At 48.0% G+C, this 19,968-nt stretch overlaps 1 protein-coding gene across 1 annotated transcript in view; it reads right to left on the minus strand.

Moving 5' to 3' along the window:
• Positions 1 to 19,968, minus strand: part of LOC142574618 (uncharacterized) — a 68,538-nt gene that overhangs the window by 43,800 nt on the left and 4,770 nt on the right. Inside the window, exons 2-4 of the mRNA XM_075683661.1 lie at positions 17,328 to 17,452; positions 10,682 to 10,831; positions 3,566 to 4,066 (exon numbers count right to left, since the gene is read on the minus strand). Of these exons, the coding sequence (XP_075539776.1) occupies positions 3,566 to 4,066; positions 10,682 to 10,831; positions 17,328 to 17,452 (776 nt within the window). The remainder of the gene's footprint in view (positions 1 to 3,565; positions 4,067 to 10,681; positions 10,832 to 17,327; positions 17,453 to 19,968) is intronic.

Below are 19,968 nucleotides of genomic sequence, written 5' to 3' on the forward strand. Positions count from 1 at the left end.
ACTTTGTAAAAGATGAAAGACGAGGTCTGAGCAATCTTGGTGGTAGAGAAGTGGTTGGGTATGCGTGGTTCAGATTTGGCTCGAAATTCTTTCTGCCGAGGCGATGTCCGACGCTGGACGCCACGAAGCGTGGTGCAGCAGAAACGTCCTACGTAAACATCTCTCAAGGAAGAGCACAACTCTCTCTTCCCTAATAGATCCAAGCGATGGTAGCATAGTCGATTCACCAGATGGAGTTCTTGCACTGGCGAGGCAGTTTTACATGACCTTGTATGCCGAACCAGCTGCCACTCCAACTGCGTTTCCTTTTGCTTCGCCAGCTGAGCCGCCGCAAGTGTGCGACTCAGCCATAGATGAGGACGAGCTTTTTTCGGCATTGAAGTCTATGAAGCGTAATCGCAGTCCGGGATCCGATGGTCTGACAGTCGAATTTTATGTTAAATTTTGGACACTGTTAGGGAAGCCATTCACATCACTGGTGAACCGGCTACTCAGTGAAGGGACTTTGTCAGCGTCTCAACGAGAGGGGTTAATCACTCTCCTTTGTAAGGACGAGTCGAGGAGCTCCGATCTGAGAGCATGGCGTCCAATCACACTTCTGAACTGCGATTATAAGCTCATAGCAAAGTGCCTGTGTATGCGACTCACGCCAGTGCTCAGCACTGTTTTGGGTCCATACCAGGCATGTTGTGTCCAGGGGCGCTCTACTCAGCTTCACGGTATAGCACTAAGGGACCTTCTCCTGTGGGCAAATACCAGAAAACTTCCAGGTATTCTTTGCTCCTTCGATCAGGAGAAGGCTTTCGATATCATTAGCCATAGGTACCTTTTCCGTGTTTTGGAAGAGGCTGGTTTTAGTGTGGGTTTTAGACAGATGATCCAAGCTTTGTATTCTCGACCGACTTCTGCTGTTCTCATACGAGACCGCCTCTCGGAGGCGTTCATTGTGGGACGTGGTGTGCGACAGGGGGACCCGCTCTCACCTGCCCTCTACGTACTCGCTTTTGAACCGCTTCTGCAGAGGTTGTCTTGTGACAGCAGAATTGGCAGGTTCCTACTTCCACCAGGTTCCCCCCCGGTTGCACTCTTTGCCTATGCAGACGACTTGTCCATTGTCGTCCCGGACGAAGCATCAGCTTGCGGCGTCCTGGAGGTCATGGACAGTTACTGCGGGGCGAGCGGTGCAAGGTTGAATAGGTCCAAAAGTGCAGCAATGTACTTGAACTCCACTCCTTCCAGTCCGCAGCCGGTTCATGGTCTCCCCATGAAAACGCGGCTGCGGATTCTAGGCTTCCAGTTCGAACCAGGTGGTCTCTCTAGCGAAAACTGGCAACAGGCTAAGGAGAAGCTTGAAGCCAGGGTTCAGGAATTCAGCGCGTTGTCATGCCCTTTGACTGCTCGAGCGACAATCCTTCGCTCACTTCTGTTTTCCTTTCTGACGTATGTGGCGTGTGTGTCTCCTATTCCAACCCGAACCAAGCTTATCTTGGAGAGGGTCTTGTTTCGCTTCCTCTGGAAGGGTACAACTGGTTGTGTAGCTAGGCGGGTGCTCAAGTTGCCCAGGGACAAGGGAGGACTCGGAATTCCCGACCTGGGCATCGTGGCTACTGCACTACACGTCAGGTGGACCCAGGTCGCTCTTAACTCGGATATGCTCCTAACTCGAAGCTTAACTTCCTTCTTTCTTAGCACCCGACTCCGCTTGTTCTCGCAGAGCACATTTTCCCACTGTGTTCCTCGTTCAGGTACCCCGTCCACCATTTATGCGGCGGCTGCCAACTCTTTGGTAAGCCTCCGCAAGGTTCACCCAGGCATCGACGTAGTTTCAGCTCCACTCCAAGAGTTAGTGGATATCCTCACCCCAGGACTCCCCCCACATTGCCAAAGGTACGACCTGTCGATTCACAGGCCAAACTGGAAGCTCATTACGGCCGGTTTCCTCGACGCCAGGCGAGCCACCTTTATGTACCGCCTGGCGCGAGGGTGCCTGCCGTTGAGCTACAGGCCCTTCACAGCCATCCCGGCTCGTGGAGTGTGTCCTTTCTGTGGCGCTCGTGAGGACTCAGTTCATATCTTTACGCAGTGTTTGCTTCCTGCAGCTCTTCTCCAAAGAGTTGCTAGTCTATTTAGGCTCCCAGGCGTTCCTTATGAGACAGTCCGATTTTTGCACCCTTTGCCCAATCAGGCGATCAACCAGTTCGTGCTTCTCCTCGCCGAGTGCTCATACCAAGTTTGGCTGGCACGCTGCGATGCAATTTTCGGGGGTCGGGCACCGGGCCTTCACGAAGTGCTTGCGAAAGCACGGAAGGAGGTCTGGTTCCACCTCACCCGGGAGCGGCACCGCTTGGGCGAGAAGAAGTTTCTCGAAGTGTGGGCTCGTCCTGCCGTGATTTTTGACGAGTCAGGTGGAAAGCTATCCATTAAGTTATGATGCATGCTGCAAAGGTCGCACGACTCGGCCGTGTGCGCCAGTCGATCTACGGGGTTTTGTTTGGCTCAGTGGAACCCAGAGCTGGAACCGGTGGTGGTGCACCCTCAAGTGGTCGCGCTGCTCCGCGGACGGCTTTGGTGGTCTCCATGGTTGTATGCCTTGACCTCTTTTGCGTCAGGGCAGTCCGAGGGTCAGTCAGGCTTGTGCCCTGCAAGACCGACATGGCTGTTTGTGTGTTGAGTGCAGTCCCTCAGTTGGACTGCACCACAACAGCCCCCTTGTCCGGGAAGGACCGTTGGCCCGAACCAAGTCCCCCCACCCAGTTAGCCCGGGTTGTGGGGGAGTATACCGGGGTCAATGTATCGAATGATGCTGGGTTGATGAGTACATGAAAGCTCTGGGACGCGGCGCCTCTGGTTGCCAAGTCCTCTTCCCATCTGACAACGGTACGTCTACATTTCTGCGGCACGGGATCCTTAAAGCTATCGCGTTTATACGTGTTACATAAAAATGTTTTTTTTTTGAGCGTAAAAGAAGTCCGCGAACACACGCGAAGTGCCTCGAGCGGCCAGTCGCGCGGCAGTTTTTTGTGTAGTCCCTACACTTTTCTCCTTGCCACTTTATCTGATTACAATATCTGAGAAGTTGATTAACTAATTAAGACTAATTATGTAATTAGGCGGAACGGTATAAGTAATCTGAGTATTCCGAAGCTACGGCAAACAACATTACCTTGTTTCTGTCCAGCTGCGTCGCACTTTCATGTGTTGAAAGTTGGGCCCAAGTTACGCAGGGCACCCGGTATACACTCGTAAGTTACATTTTTTCCGTCTTTGTCAGTCGACTTCCGTTACTCCGACGAAGCTGTTTTCCGGAGAACGCTTTATTTTGTCACAGCGCAATGTAGCCAGACAACTGTACTCTTCAACTGCGTTATAATTGTTCTTTTTTTTTTTTGCGCAGCAATTACGCTCAAACATTGCCAGTTTTCTGTGAGGCACGCGCGATTTAACGTGCAGTGCATATTTCAAGCGCGGAAATTTGGCACCATGGCTCCTCTAGACGTACGGCTCTTAAGCACGTGCCAAAGTTAAACAAATATGAAGCAACGCTTGTTGGCCGCCGCATAGGTACCTTCTCGTCTCCGCTGGGCGTCGCGACCGTCGGCTGCTCGAGGAACAGAGCCGGCGGGTGCATCCTGTACTGCCTGACCAAGGAGCTGCTGGCGTCGCTGGCGAGGGTCATCTCGCTCACCACGGACACGCTGCGGGGCCTCCGGCCCGCGGCGCTGCCCCTTCGACCCAGGCCGGCCCAGCGGGGGCGCCGGCCTTCGTCGAGGTAGTTGAGCGACGAGCTGGCCGTCTGGATGCGCACCACACTGCTGCGCTGGTCCGCGGTGATCTCGTTGTGCACGGTGGTGACGAACCGGTCGATGAACACGGTGCTGAAGACCACGACCAGGGCGCTGGGCAGCAGCAGGCCGAGCGCGAACACCAGCAGGTGCATGTAGAGGAAGAGCGGCTGCATCCGCAGGGCGTAGCGTCGCAGCGCGTGCAGGGACAGCCGCAGGAACACGGTCGTCTCGTCGCCCAGGAAGGCGATGGCGAACAGCAGGCTGGCCGTCAGCACGCGGGGCTGCGCGCATTGGGGGGGGGGGGGGGGGGGTGGAAACGCGCGTGCATGCAGGAGCCGTCGACGATGCTCGTCAATGTGGTGAGCGATACAGCCGAACGCCTTCTGTGGAAGCCTTCGTAAGGAAGGATGCCCTTGAAGGTGTGTCTTAATGCGTTGGCATTAGGACTGTCAAAGCGGAAAGCGGAAGTGCGTGCGTGCGCGCGTGTGTGTGTGTGTGTGTTTGTGTGTGTGTGTGTGTGTGTGTGTTTGTGTGTGTGTGTGTGTGTGTGCGCGTGCGCGCGTGCGTGCGTGCGTGCGTGCGTGCTCCTGAACAACGCTTTGCAATGTCATGAGCGCGGTTAAATGAATCGACGGATCCGGCGCCTCAAGGAGGTGTGCACGTAATGCTAATGCACTTCTCTCGCATTGAGCGTTAAACTTCCACCGATCTCTTTCTTTCTTTCTTTTCTTTTTTTTTTCAGAGTAGGGGCATAGTGTTGTAGCGCTTGTCGTTCCGTCGCGTAATACCCGGAACATAAGGCGCAGCTAGCCTTTAACCAGCACACCTGTAGCGGTATATAGTACAAGTGGAAAACTCGCGCTTCTCGAAGAGTATATATATATATTGTTCGGCGGTGAACGCACCCTGCTACTTCGTTGCGAGAGCCCGCGTCCTCTGTGTTGGCAGCGAAGGCGGCGAAAGTTCAAGAACAACCACGAGAACGGGCGAAAGGTTCAAATAAGCCTATTTGGCGTTTTAGATATTGCAGGCTTTAACGCGCCGCAACCGCAATCTGATTACGAGGCACACCGTATAGGGGGGACTCCGGATTAATTTCGATCACCGATATAGGCATTCATTAACATGTGCCTGATAAGCTACGTGCACGAGGGTGTTTGTATGTTGACCTCCATTGAAACGTGGATGCTGCAGCGGGGATCGAACCCGTGACCTCGAGCTCATCGGCGCAACGCCATAGCCACTATATAAGCTATATATACTGCGTCGGGTATGTAGGTTGAGGCTATGTTAAGCCTTTTTCTCTCGATGTACTTACAATAGTCTCAGTGGAAAATTAAGTAATCAAATAATTATATTAATTAATTCAGCTAGCGGTATGTTTCATGGTACTCCCACCGTTGAACCGGCTTCAGTAAAGTGCCTTGAAGTTGCAAAGAAGAGAGGAAAATACGTCGAGGTTGTTTTACAAGAAAGAAGGGCACTGCTTCGTTCGCTTCAATTGAACGGCCGCCGTATAAGATAACCAGAAAACTGTGTAACGCAACTTTACACTTGTCTTATAATGCTTCTGTCGACTGTGAGCTCTGTAGCTAGCGGAAGCTGTTTTGAGTAAGATTTAGAAAGTGGATACTAACGAGTCGCGCTAATTAGGGCATCGATAGTAGCAACAGACAATTTCAACACATCAAAACATACATGAAGTATAGTGCCGTCGTTGGAGTGCATCAGGGCCTGTTTTGGCACCTCGTCCTTCTCTCAAAGGTTTTGTTGCACTGATGGGAAAGCTACGCGGCCGAAATGTCGGCACCCGCATCAGATATTAGATTTACGTCCCCGGTCCGTTTCATTTCACTTTCCTGGAGGAGCGCCACGCGGTAAATGTACAAAGGCTTTGTGAAACGTGGCAATGGTTTCGCGCTTTCCTTCCGCAACAAGCAAAACGTCCGAAGAAATAAAAATAAAACAAATTGCATATGCGTTGTTCCGGGAAGAAGAAATTGCAGATGCGACGCACTGTGAGCACCGGTGTGAGCGAATTTTTGTGTGAGCGAAGTTTTGATGAGACAGCAAGACATAAACGGCGCATACACGCAACGTGTTTTCGGGAATCAACGCTCGCGCGCCATGTAACGGTCTTCAGCCAAGATGCACCGTGAAATGATTTACACACTCATTCGTCTTTTAAGGACGTATTATCTTACAGCGGCGCGTAGCTCGCGAAGCAAAGATCAGTTTTATTCAGGGGCGATATTCTCGACTGATCAACTTCGGTGATGCTATCCACCTTTCCACCATTTTGCTCGACTCGGCAGCAGACGCGTCGAAAGTGCTCCTGGCACTGTTCGAAGATAGGAAGCTATATATAGGCGCAGTGCCAGAAGCTTGCTAGAAGTGCTGCCAGCAGTACGCGCCGACGCGTCTGGTATATCGAGTCGCACGAAACCTCGCATACATCCCCAACAGCGCGGCAGCTTCTACTCGGCGACGACTACGGCGTCCTCGTCGACCACCGTGCACCGGGACTACAACGGGGACGACACGCCAAATCGCAGGGTGGCAGGTAAGAAATATTCGTGTTAGAAAGCCTTGCTTCCTCTGACGAGTTGTCAGTATGCAACGAATCCTTATTACTATAGTAACTATACGGATACTCGATACTACGGAGCCGAATAAAAGAGACGTTTTTACGAAAAACTATTGCGGTCAGGGTAAGACACGAGAAAGCCTTTCGTTTACAATAATGTGTGCTGAACTGACAGCGTGTGAAAAACAAGAGTGAATTAATTGTGATCCGCCGAACCATGGGCGTAGCCATATTCTTTTCTCTGTGGGGTTTACGAGATCAAGCTCTTTTACCCTATTGAGGTTTGCGAACGCCTGAGCGCACATTTTCGGGAAACGACGTGGATAAATTTTATTGCATCCAATGAATTTATTTTATCTTTTATATGGTATACTTGACCTCCCCCCCCCCCCCTACATTATGCCCTAACGGCGCCCTTAGGGTATTCAAATAAATAGATACGAATGGAAATGTTTCTTTATTATCCTTAAAACGACCACGACGTTTTACACCATATCCAGTATCGCACCTACACATGTGCACGCACTTTGAGTCCGTTGTTTTAAATACAGTGCCTAAGAAAGTTGTCACCAACTTCTTCCCTGGTTTCCTTCAAAAGCTTAGTGGCGAATAAGGAGTCAGCAATCGGAATTGTATTAAAGACGCCCATAGTGCGAAGTGTCAACGTTTTATACAAAGTAGTAATGCTCCGTTATTGTACAACTTTTGCACGAAAACCAGATCGGTATATGCGCACGCTGGCTCCCCTGGGAATGTCTTCTTTCTTGCCTCACTGAACAGCTTCATTTGCTTTGCGGAATAACCACTTTCTTGGCACTGAAACCACAGACTGCTGTCCAGTCTTTGTTCCCTACTAACGCATTAAACTAACACCCCAGAGAAAGGGTAAATTAACATATATTAGTAAACTCAACTTTTTAAATAGCAGAATGAGTGCGGTTTACTGCAAGAGGAGGCGATAGAACGTATCCGCACAAGCTTGCTGTCATCGAATTTGGCAGCGGTATTCTGGTATAGTTGAGTTGTTTATCTGCCAAGAAGGACTACAGCGCACTCTAAATGGAGAATAGCTAAAGCCAGCACATCTGTATACGTTTTACAGAGCCAGAACGACCGGAATACAAGATTACTGAGATTCTTGACCTCACGTTGACAAATGAGAGCGGAAGTTTGGGCTTGCAATTCAGAAGAAGGAATGTTGCATTCTATTGTTGCAATCGAACATGCTCAGGCAAATGAACAAAATATGTAGTTTTAAAAAAACGATTCATTAGTACGAGCTTATCCAGTGCGGCTACGTAACTTCTCTTCAACAACCAGTGCTTCTCCTTATTTGAAATGGGCTTAGCTCGAGCTGAAGGAATTTATGCTGTGATCTCCTACTGCGGAAAATCGGCGCTTTGCCCCTCAGCACTGCCTGCGGTAGCGGTGCTCGAAACTGTCGCCTAACGCGTCGACTTGACTCACCCGGCTATTGTATAGCGCTTTCAATTGCAATATTCGCGTCTTCAGCTTGGCAGCATAAGTTAAAACCTGCTATATTTTCTTCGACTTGTACATTTGTCCCATTGAAGAATATAAAGATCGTTTATGGCAAACTGGTGCGTCTGTCGAGTGTCCTTTGCAGACTGGGATATATAAATGGATACCGTTCTCTCTTCTATTTGCCCCTCATTACAGTGACAGAGATACGTGTGGAAAACAGCTTTCGAGGCATGTCATAGGAAACTTGGCACGGGAGACATTGCAACGGGAGCCAAAAAGTGGAACAAGTAAACTTTTAGCCGTTGGTTATCAGGTACTTAATGATACAACTTCCATTACGTGTCTGCAACGTCATGTACCACTGGCATGTATCCCATGACCGGTGCCTCATAACTTCCTGCATGACCTCTCTCCACCAAGACAACAGCAAACTGTCGCCAATTTATGCAACGTGTTTCTACGAAGACATTAAGTAATATGTAAAGCTAACCGTTTTGAAACGGTAACAGAACGCTTCTCTAGGAGACACGCCGTAGGGGACGACTGATACGTGGTAATTCGTCGCTAATTTACAAACGTTCATTAATTAACTCTTAAAATTTCAGTTACAGCGGGTTCATCGTAACAGGGAAATCGAAGCAAGCTCTCTGCACAATCCGTATCAACTTTTGGATATGGAAAAATTGGGTTTACCCGCAGAAGTGTGGCACGATGAATTTCAGCTATCAGAGCGCGCGAAGCCGAAAGTGGGAGGCTGCAGCGAGCGCAAAGCCGCGCCCCTCGAAGCGACGTTCTGCTTACGTCACAAAGCAGCGGGCAGCCAGCGCGCTGCGACTCCGTGATCCCCGCTTTCGCAGCGAGCTGACTTTCCGCAGCTGGGTGAAGTAACAGAGCTCGCTTCAGTTTCCCAATTAACTATGAACGCGCAGAAACTAAAAGTTAATTAGTGATTTTTTTAATTAGGGATTGATTATCACGTATCACCCATTACCCCGTGGTCGCCTCTGCATACTGACGGCATGTCTCTGAAGAAGCCGGCCTTTTATTTCAAAACGGCTATATTTAAATATTACTTAATGTATTCGTAAGAACTTCCGGTACATATACTTTGCAGGGCGCACACAAACGCGGGTGGTGATCAAGCAAAATATTGCTGCAGAAATGTGTCCTCGAAACTCACTCGCTAATTCTTGAAATGTGGCTGTGTTCTAAAGAACGGGCTGCTCTAGTACAGCGCTCACCAATTGAAACGCGATTCTCGGTTCGCGTGCCTGCCTGTACTTTGTGCGTCACCGGTGAGCGCTGGGTTATCGCTAAGGGGCCGAATGCAGTCACAGTGCATCGCAAAGGCTCCTGCATTCATGCAATACAAAGTGCATCATCCCAATGTCCCCAGCACCTGCCAGTGGCGCAAGAAGTGTCAGCAGCTAGGCGCTCTCAGTATCGCGTTTCAATTGTTGAGCACTGTGCATTCTTTAGTTATGTGCAGAAACAAAGAAAAAATGGACAGTTTTCAATGAAAAGCAGATGCTTCCTTCTTACATTCGTTCCTAAAAGCTATGGAATAATGTTAGGCTTGCAATCGCACATAAACGGTGGTGGAAATAAATTGCGGCAGAACCCATCTAGCGACGACTGTCGATGGTATCTATAGTGCGTTAGCACTGAATCAATATAGCGACACAATGGATTGCCATCGTCGAAACGGGGTTTGTGCTGTAGTGGGACTGCTCTTTCGCGCTTCCCCAAGAATACTAAGCGCCATCTAGTGCCGCCGCCGCGAAGCCTGCGTGTGGCATCCGAAATTCACGGCCCGCCAGTGCGTGCGAACGCAGAGAAACGCACCATGCGGCAGTCAGGCTTCTCTCCCGCATTTCTTTCTAGACACGCTGCGCCCACTGGTGGCACTGCCGCGATGTTCGCGCGTGGCCTCCGAGATGCGTTGCGTGGCGCGACGGTGCCTGCGAACGCTGGTAATTATTCCCTCACTTGCCACACACTCAGCGGCACATCCTCAGAAACTCAAGTTGGCGAGAGATTCAGTGAACAGCTGCACATAGCTAGTGCAATCCTGGCGCAGCTCACTAAAGCGTTGGCCTGAAAGGCGTTTGTCGAAAGATAGACGCGTGCTCAAGGCATTTGTGGCGCAGCCTGCGAATGCGTCGGGTTGCTGTCTTGAGGAAGTCTTGTGACGTCGGTTAGATTGCGCTCAGCATCGGATAAATTTATAAGGGATCCTTGTTGTCATTGTAGAGCGGCACATTCCCCGTGGCAGGCACCTATAGCTACCCAAGTTGGCGTCAAAGACGTTAAGAGTAGCAAATACCTACTGGCACATGACCAATAACCAAAGTCGGCATCAAAGAAGTTCATTGAAGACTAGCACTGACCAAGTCGCACATGCCCATAACTTCAAGACGGCGGCTAGGTGTTTCTTTAAACAGCGGCACCTACACAGTCCCACGCCTACATTGACCCATGTCGGCGTGAAAGAGGTGCGTTGTTGGGCGAAACACATGTAGGGACACATTGCCACATACTCAGTGAGCCAAGTTGGTCCGATGATTGGTTTCGAACGCTGTCATCTCAGCACAGCAGCCCGATGCGCTACTCATTCCAGTGACCCAAGTAAGCGGGAAAGCGATCAGATACAAACATACAAACATAGATACATACATAGATAGCCCCCAGAATATGCGTGAAGTACCACAAGAATGCAAACGCGTTATAACAGATGGTGTGAGACCTGCTAATGCAGCCAAATGCTGTGGCAAAGCTCGACCTTTAGCCAGTTTTCAATCTCCTTAAACATAAGTGTACTTACACCCATGTACTCAGCGGCCAGCCGTTCTGCGCTATAAATGCCGCCGACGGACAGGATGACGATGGGCAGCATGGCGGCTACAGCCGGCGGAAGCAGGCGGCCTGTGAGGCAAAGCACCGTCAGCAGGACGCAGTAGATGCAGGTGCCCTCCTGCGTAAGTGAAAATCCAGGGCACGTATACTCACGCAGAGCTCTTACAATATACAACTGTTTCGTGAGAGATAAACTGTAGCGAATCCCGGTGCTAGACATATCATTAGCTAAGATGGGCCAGCAAAGAACGCTTACGAAGCTTTATGAAATAAAACCCGAGGTCTTTATAAGGCACGATTGGACACCCACGAGGGTAAGAATCTCATTGCCGAAGAAAGTAGCATAAAGTTAGCTTTGTAAGGAGGGCATCTGTGTTCACAGCAATATTTATGTTTGGTCTAAATGATGAAATGGTTAGTTAAATTGGCGAGTCCACTGTCGCTACTAGCTTAGCTGTTCGATGCACAGAATTTTCTTTTTGCATGAAAAAGAAATATTGTTGAAGGAAATTGCCCAATATGCAAACAAATGGCTGTTGATGCAAAAAATAGAATATCACTTCACACTTAAAACAGGGCGGTTTGAGGCAACCAACACATGTACGTGCCACGACGGTTTCCCTTGCTTCAAGGAGGAACACTGCAAAACAGCTTCTGAGCTATTATACTGTGCGTGACCATCGTTCCTTTTCTTCGTCTATGTTTTGTAGATTTTTTATATGTTCCTCGGGGGGGGGGGGGCATCACATTAACGTTTTAAGTGGCCTTCATTATCTCTTCTATTAGTGAATAAATTACTGCGAAACAAACGAAAAATGAGTTTTGAAATGATAATTTATCGGTCTCGACTTTGGTGTCAAACAAGCCACGTTGGCCTCGCTTTTGTGTACATGTCGTAAGAGGTCAACAAATAAAGACACCAAGGACAGCATGGGGGAAATTACTTGTACTTAATAATTGAAGTAAAGAAATGATAAATTAATGGAAGTGAAAGTGGATGAAGAAAACAACTTGCAGCAGGTGAAGAAAGATACCACGGCTTCGCATTACGCGTGCGATGGTCTACCAATTGAGCTACCGCGGCGCCGTTTTCCCATCCACTTTCTGGAGGTATTAATGTGTTACTACGAGAAGTAACCCTGGGAGTGTTAGGCAGAGCCGCCACTCGCGAACCTTGGCGGTGGATGTGGAACATCCTTTCTACCGCAGGCGTCACGAGTACGTGATCATTTTGGGTGACACCAACTGGTCAATAAACCCACACGTGCTATCTGAAGGCATCAATATTGCCGGATTCTAGACCCTCGTTATGTAATAAACACGAAAAAAGGGGTTAACCGAGGGCCCTAGGTTAACCCCTTTCTTCTCATTTTGTGTACATAGTAGTTCTTGTCAAACAAAAATTGAACGCTGCGTACTTAAATATAAGCCTCAGCCTGAAGTTTACACCAGCAGGTAATTAGCATATAAATAGTCACTGCAAAACAGCTATGTGTCCATGACCTCCGAGATCCCTGTGTAAACTTTGCCCCGCCAGGTGCTGCTACCAACCCAATCACTCGAATTTACGCCAGTAACACGGTATTCCGCTAAGGGCAGTGCGTTCACCAAAAGCTAAAATTTGAGTTTTAGTTCTTTCGTAAACGTGTTACCCATTGCGTAGTACTGCATTACCCGCGAAGTGAACTACAGCCGCAGTGCTGACAGTGACAACTTGTGCCATCACCGCGCGATCGCGCAGGTCACACGAAGTTCCTACCAGTGAAGACAGCTATTTTATTTCAGTGACAAAGTATACTTTACTTAGCTGTCGGCGTAAAGCTTTGATAGCCACATAATTATCAACACTCATTCCTTTTGGGATTTTTCTCCGGAGGGAAGTCTCGGAACGCAAAAAACGTTACAGACGCATTGTAGTTGTACAAAGCGTCACAAGATGTCACTGCCAGTTTTGCTACTTTACTGACGGCCACGACTTAAGTAATCTCTAGACAGTGGTAAGCTTACGCGCTAACAAACTCTCCATTACACGAACGCGACAAGTGGTGCATCATGTCGCATTCGTGTAAACGGCGGAAATACGCTAGGAAAATGCAACAGAAGAGTATAGTTCCAAACTGGTTAGGTCGTGTCACGCAGTGCCTGTAAACAATAGCGTGCCACATCGACGGAGAGAGACGGCTGCCGCCGTGGGTTTCCTCCACTCACCAGTGGAATGCAAATCACCTGAAAGATGTTCCGGCTGCCGCATGCGCTAAACACGTACGCTAAATTAAACAAGCTAAACATTCACGTAAGTGCGACACTATAGCGCGTCGCGTTCATGAAAATGCAACTCCGAGCACTGCCGAATGCACCGTCCGCTTGTGTTGATAAAAATATCTAATTCCACTAGGGCTGGGCGAATAGCCGAAGTTTCGCATACGAACGCAAATAGTTAGCGTGTAATATTCGATTCGTATTCGGAAATTACCCATTGCATTTTCCAATATCAAAACTAAGCAAATACTTGGCAAAAACCGATTAAACTCTGCTTACTATTTTCCGCATGCTGGTCAAAGTGTCGCAGTTTATAAGAAGTAAAACAACAAAAAATGTTCTTTTCTTAATGATGCAGGAACAAAATCATAATGCTAGATTTGTTTTCTGCTTCGCGGCGGTAGCGTGGCGCTGGTCTAACACACAATGGGTTACATGTTGTACATCTGCTTAAATGCTCAAGAGCGAAAATATCTCAGGGAGGTTGCCGTAAACAAAGCAAATTAATGACTTTGAAAAGAAAATTTTGTTCATTTCGGTCAGGGTAGGAATCGAACCCGAGCCTCTGGGGTGCGAGACGAGCAGGCTTCCCCGACTCCACAGGGGATTTTCGTTTTTGTTTTATTACACCGGAGCAGAATTTTAAGCAAAACAAGAAAAACGAAGCGCTACAGAAATGTAAGGTGACTGAAGACACGCTCAAAAGTCAGGCAAGCAGGTTCATGTGTCCAATAAAGGCATCCAGTCCGGCACTGTTTCTTGTGCAGCCTACACACTGCCGACGCAAGCAACAGATTCCCGAAAAAAAGAATGGCCGAGTGCTTCGCGGTGGTCCAGTGTGCCTGTCGCACATTCTACTGCACCAAAGGTTATGCAGGCCAAGTACCATGAACATGTCATATGGTGGGTCACAGGGATCAATAAAAGGTAGAAACGAATTGTGTATAGTGTGATGTCTAAATCTTTTTTAAGTGTTCTTTGTAGAATGTCCCAGAACAACGCAGTTATCCCTACAATCTGCAAAACAGTGATCAATTGTTTCAGCATGTGGACACAAGCGGCAGTTGGTCGACTACGGCACGAAACAGCCTCTTTTTCTAACCAGGTTTTGACAGGAAGGGCTGCCGAAGGTAACTTAAAGAAAAAAGTTTTGATCCCTGGAGGAACGATCATTCGACGAACACATTTAAAGTACGTCTAGATAATGACATTCGAAATAAGGCGCACGATAATGTGGGACAGGAAACTATGTGTCTATGCTTGCAGCGGAAATTTTCTTGCGGGAGCGAGTGAAAATATAATCCATACTAAAGCGCGCCTTTAGAAGGTGAATGAATGCCTTCAACAACCTCCTTCAAGAACCCCCCGTTGGCGCATCTCTGACAGATGACGACACAACTATTTCTGGAATGTAATTGATTAATCGAAGTTGTAACATCCCTCCTAGAAATGGACTGTTTGTATCACGACAGAAGAATATCGGGGAGATAGGCTGCCTTACAAAAAAAAGGAGGTGAACTAGCCCAAGAATTCCCCTCTCAAGAGGGAAAAGAAGAAGGGTTATGACGCAGCATGACCTCAACACGTGAGCTTCATGCATAGGTAGCAAGCACACCATGGAAGGCTTGGAACCTAAGCCAAGAACAGTGTAATAATACCTGATAAGTCGAGCAGCTAGGAACACATTGCTTCAGCTCGGCTAAATATGGACAGCTGCCGTCCCTGCCAGTTGTTAACCTACGTAGTAGTTCTGAAATTTCCGCTGACCAGTGAGAATTACTATTGACCCTTTTCGCGATGATACCATGGGTGCTGCCATGTTTGATCACGTGGTAATCGGTCCATTGCTTGCCTCAACTGTTTCTGTAGCCTCTGCGTTTACTATAGGTGTGTATGACGCCGGTGCGGCTTAGCAAACCTATTTCGAGAAATATCGTAGACGATGACTCGATGGACGACGCGAAGCTTTGGCCACAGCTTCAGAAAACATGCAAAAGCGTTTCGGAAGTTGATTAAGTTAGGTCCAAATGGTGCGAGCAGCGTATTTGGTGCTTGTTTTAAAAGCGAGGCTAAATATGTATTCCCAAACTTTCCACTCATGCATTGAATCAGGGTTAACGTGCTTTTTCTCTTCGTTCTTTATTTGGAAAATATTTTGAAGCAGCGGCTTGTCATATTTCTGCCTAATCGCTCGCTGGTGTGCTCACTTCCGATAGATTTGTTCTTGCTGCGCGCAAGGCTTGAAACGTAGCCGTTTTGTACGTTGTAATACCTCGTAGCAACGATGTATTATTGCTAGTAACTCGCTTACGCTTGTGGACCGTCATGAAGCATTCAGCTTCGACCAGCGCTATCGTTGTAGTCCGTCATTTAATGTGCGCATATGATGCCCACATATATGTGTGCGCGCCCATTCACTTATCGGCACGTTGGCCGATAGACTGGGCGTAAGATTCCGTTCCAGTTGGGGTAGAAGTCGGTAGATACTGTGTGCGAAATGTACTATATATGACAGGAAGGGGCCATACTCCCTTTGTCATTGGTTAACGAGTAGTACTCACTCTTACCGACGTTCCGGGGCTGGAGCACTTTCTTTGAAGGTTAGCGATACAACGCTGGCGGATGAGCAAATTTCTGTATCCTCAAAGAAAGCCGTACATCTTTAAGTGCTGGTAACACGCACTGACAGTTGCAGCTATAGGGCCCGCGAACTTGGGTGCACAGATTCATTCCATTCCTTATTATGCTGGTCACTATTTTTGCAGCCGACTACTGCACACGTCTTCAGTCCACATGACTCAATCCCGTATGATTGGAGCACCGTGCGTCAGCGAAAACTCGGTTGCATTTCCAACAGCTGTTCGCACAGAAGCAAGGTGGAAGCGGTAGCGGTTTCGTATTCGTGCCCTGTCGCTGAGGCGACATGTGGCACGCCGCCGAAAGCTCCATCTCGCTTCTCTAGAACAAACTGCTCCGCGAAAAGGGTAAACAGGAATATTGAGAGACGGGTACACCTAAGTACTTGAAGTCTTGCCTCCACTGAATACCCACGAATCAAGTTGACATCGTATACCATAGACCGAACCAAAACACCGAGCTCTTAGAGAAAAGTTTACTGCTGCACCACCACGGCGGCTCCCCGGTTCTGGCTGACTAAAGGTGTACCTAGGCCGTGCGTCATTGCACACTTCACGTCGCAGCCACCTGGCTGACTAAAGGTGTGTCCTAGTGCGTGCGTCACTGGGCACGTGAGGGCGCAGCCAATGGGGAGGTGGTGGTGCCACGTCATGAGTATATAAAATGACCGCGCTGTTTCCCGAGCGTCACTTGCTCTTCGGATTTCATCGGTGTTGTTTCTAATGCGACACATTGTTGAAACAGAAGACATAATCACGAGAGACCTAGCATGAGAGGAGGATGACCGCTTAACTTGAAATAAGGTTCAGCGTTCTGCAGCAAAATGGTCCGAATGTTTCCTGTCTGTGGCCAACGTATACGCAAGCACACATGGCTTTAATGCATGTCGAAAACATTAGTCGAAGACACTTCACCGAAGCGACTATAATGCTTTCACATTCCAACACGTAAGCAGTCTTAAGTGTATCAGTCGATTTTTTTTTCTTTTCCCGTAACTTCTGCACAACCCCGGCTGGGTCCGTATAACTGTGAGGAAATAAAAACTAGAACGTGTGCCAGCCTTGGTGAAAATTAATTACCTTAAACTCAGGGGTTTTACGCGCCAGAACTACGGTATGGGGCCGAATTCACTATGCTTTTCATTTGTAAGTCCCCTTTCGCATTGGCCAAACGTCTTCGCTAATCATATATTTGTCATTCCTATTGGCTGGCATATACTCTTGCAAAAAGTTATGACAGCTAGCGTATAAAGCACTTCTTTTTTTGGGGGGGGGGGCAGGAGAGGGGGGGAAGACATGCCCCGATTAAGAGACACGCTGTAGTGGAAGACTCCGTAATAATTCTGACCACCTGGAGTTCTTTAACGTACATGTGAATATAAGCCCGCGAGCGTTTATGCATTCCCGCCTTGAACAGGAAACGGTAGTGAGCCCAAAGTAGAATGAAGTTTTTTTTTACCCACCTCCTATATTTCACGTACCTTTTCGCTACCACTATACGCCTTCCGCGATTGAAGCTTCTTGTTCACCAATGACGAGCACAGCTTCGGGGCCTTTGGCAAGCAAAATAAGTAAGAGGCGCCATGTTCGGGCTTGCAATTACGCCGTCGTTGGGACTCCTTTCAGAATAGAACTGAAAACGGAAGTCGGTTTAGCGCAGCCCATAGGACTACCCCGCGGGCAACCGTCGGTTTACGACAGACGCGCTAATGAGCACACCTTGTCGCCGAAAATGAAAGGCAGCAGGTAGACGGGCAGGAGTAACTCCAGGCACTCTTCGAAGCTGCGTTCCTTGCGTTGCAGATCTACGTCCTGCGTGATCGAGCTCCTCTTCGCCCCTTCGCCTGCGATCAAAAGAACACCGCTAAAAAAAGAAGGAATAAAAAAAGAAGTTGTCCAAAAGTACTAGTGTTCGCGAAATGCGAGTGCCCCATACGGATCAAGGAATACTGCCAAATAGTTTCGAAGTTGTAAATTAAAGCTCTCCCTCGTGCTTCTCGTCTACGTAAAAGACTCACGCTTGGCTAGTATGAAGGTTGGGACACACAAATAAGATATATTTTTAATTTGATATTAATGTACCTTGAAGTGGTTCCTACCGCGGTCCAACTCAGTTTGCAGCGATGCAAGGCCTGTCCCTGCCGAGCGCACTATAGTTGCTCTCAGGGCAATCGGAGTTAGCCACGTTATCGAGTTTCTGTCGGACCTCAGTCGCGCTTCCAGGTTGAAGGTGGGAGCGTCTCCGAGCCCTCTGAACTGGATCGCGGCGCTGTGAATGATCCAGGTGAGCGTGGTCCGAGTGCTCGATTTCGACCAGCCGAATGTAAACCGCACTGCGAGAGCAACCCTGTGCGCTCGGAAGTGACCGCTCTAATGCATTACGTAAGTTTGTCTCGTAATGCCCGACCTGGCATCATCTAAATTATCGCGACGTCATTATAAATGGAAAAAAAAATTACTTAAGTCGTTAGCAATAAGGCTAGGTGGTATGGTGCTGCTCATTAAAAAAAGAGAATATGGTGCACGCGGGTGCGTCTGCGTGTGGCAGCTGCAGTGAGCGCAGGAACAGAGAGCCAGTGTATCCTGATCATGACGCCATGACACATAAACCGCCTTTGTACCGAAACCAAAACTATGTCATAGTTTAATAGTATTGTATTAAATGGAACAGTTGAATGCTTGATAGGGCATATTTTTATGGTTTACAGAGTGTGGACTTTCATTTAATGAAAACAAAAAGTTAGAAAACGCCGCATCAATATTCCTTCAAGCTGCGGCCACAGTCACGTTTTCATTCCCTAATAATTAGGGTTGTTCGATTGGCCAAATTTTCGCATCGAATCAAATAAAGATATTCGACAAAATGACTTTCGAATATCAATTCGAATACCAAATATTTCAAAATAAAAAAGGAAATATAAAGGTTGTGTGGAGTCATTCAAAAAAAGCTAATTTCTTATTCGATACCTCTGGTGCCTTGAACTGATCTCACTGGTCATGTCAGCTTAGCGGCTTGTATGTCGAATAAAGAAAAAAAGAAAAATGATTGTATCTGGTGGACGTAGTGACAATGGCAGCAATAAAAGAAAACAGCGCGCCAATAGATGTATGTAGTAGAGTATAGTATTGATTGTAGTTGCGACAGTACGACATAACAGAATCATTTTGGACAATTCATATACGGTGGGATTAGCCGAATAATAAATTGTTTTGCCGAAATCAGTCTTGCACAATGTACGGATGGTCCCTCGGACTGCATGCGTACCGCGAGTGGACATTTAGCGGCCCGCGGCCAGAGTTCGTACTTCCATGGTGTACTGCCTATGACCATATGATGAGAAACCCCTATTCTGTCTTCTAACACCGCCCACGACCTGAATAGGGTCGTGAAGCACTTAAAAAATAAGTTGGGGGAGCATGGGATTTCTTGTTCGGAACGGATAAGAAAGAGACGGTGACCAGCTTGGTATTCAAGTTATCGAAGCCGCATTATTGGTGCAATCAACAACCACCACTGGATAGAACAAGCGCTTTCAGATAATTCTTGATCGAACCATCGCAGCTGTTAGCGCCTGCGAGCCGATGCTTTTGTTTGATGGATTCGTCGTACTTCAACATTCACAGGTGTTGCTTATCTGCTTATCTGCTCATAGATAAGCAGATAAGCAATGCCTCATGACTTCGAGCGCACCGAAATCTTAGAAGAACGCTAGCATAATCCTTATCCATACGAAAGGGGGCGCCAAACACTTGAAAAATTATAGACAGATCAGCTTACTGTCCGTTGCCTACAAAGTATTTACTAAGGTAACAGCAAATAGAAACAGGAACACCTTAGACTTCTGTCAACGAAAGCACCAAGCAGGATTCCGTAAGTGCTACTCAACAATAGTCCCTATTCACGCTATCAATCAGGTGATAGAGAAATGTGCCGAATATAACCAACCCTTATAGCTTTCATTGATTACGAGAAAGCGTTTGATTCAATCGAAACCTCAGCAGTCATGGAGGCATTACGGAATCAGGGTGTAGACGAGCCGTATGTAAAGACACTGAAATATATCTATAGCGGCTCCACAGCCACCGTAGTCCTCCATAAAGAACGCAACAAAATCCCAATAAAGGAAGGCGTCAGGCAGGGAGATACGATCTCTCCAATGCTATTCACGGCGTGTTTACAGGAAGTATTCAGAGACCTGGATTGGGAAGAACTGGGGATAAGAGTTAATGGAGAATACCTTAGTAACTTGCGATTCGCTGATGATATTGCCTTGCTTAGTAACTCAGGAGACCAATTGAAATGTATGCTCACTGACCTGGAGAGGCAAAGCAGAAGGGTAGGTCTGAAAATTAATCTGCA

Source organism: Dermacentor variabilis, chromosome 3, assembly GCF_050947875.1.
Source record: "Dermacentor variabilis isolate Ectoservices chromosome 3, ASM5094787v1, whole genome shotgun sequence".
Lineage (NCBI taxonomy): Eukaryota > Metazoa > Arthropoda > Arachnida > Ixodida > Ixodidae > Dermacentor > Dermacentor variabilis.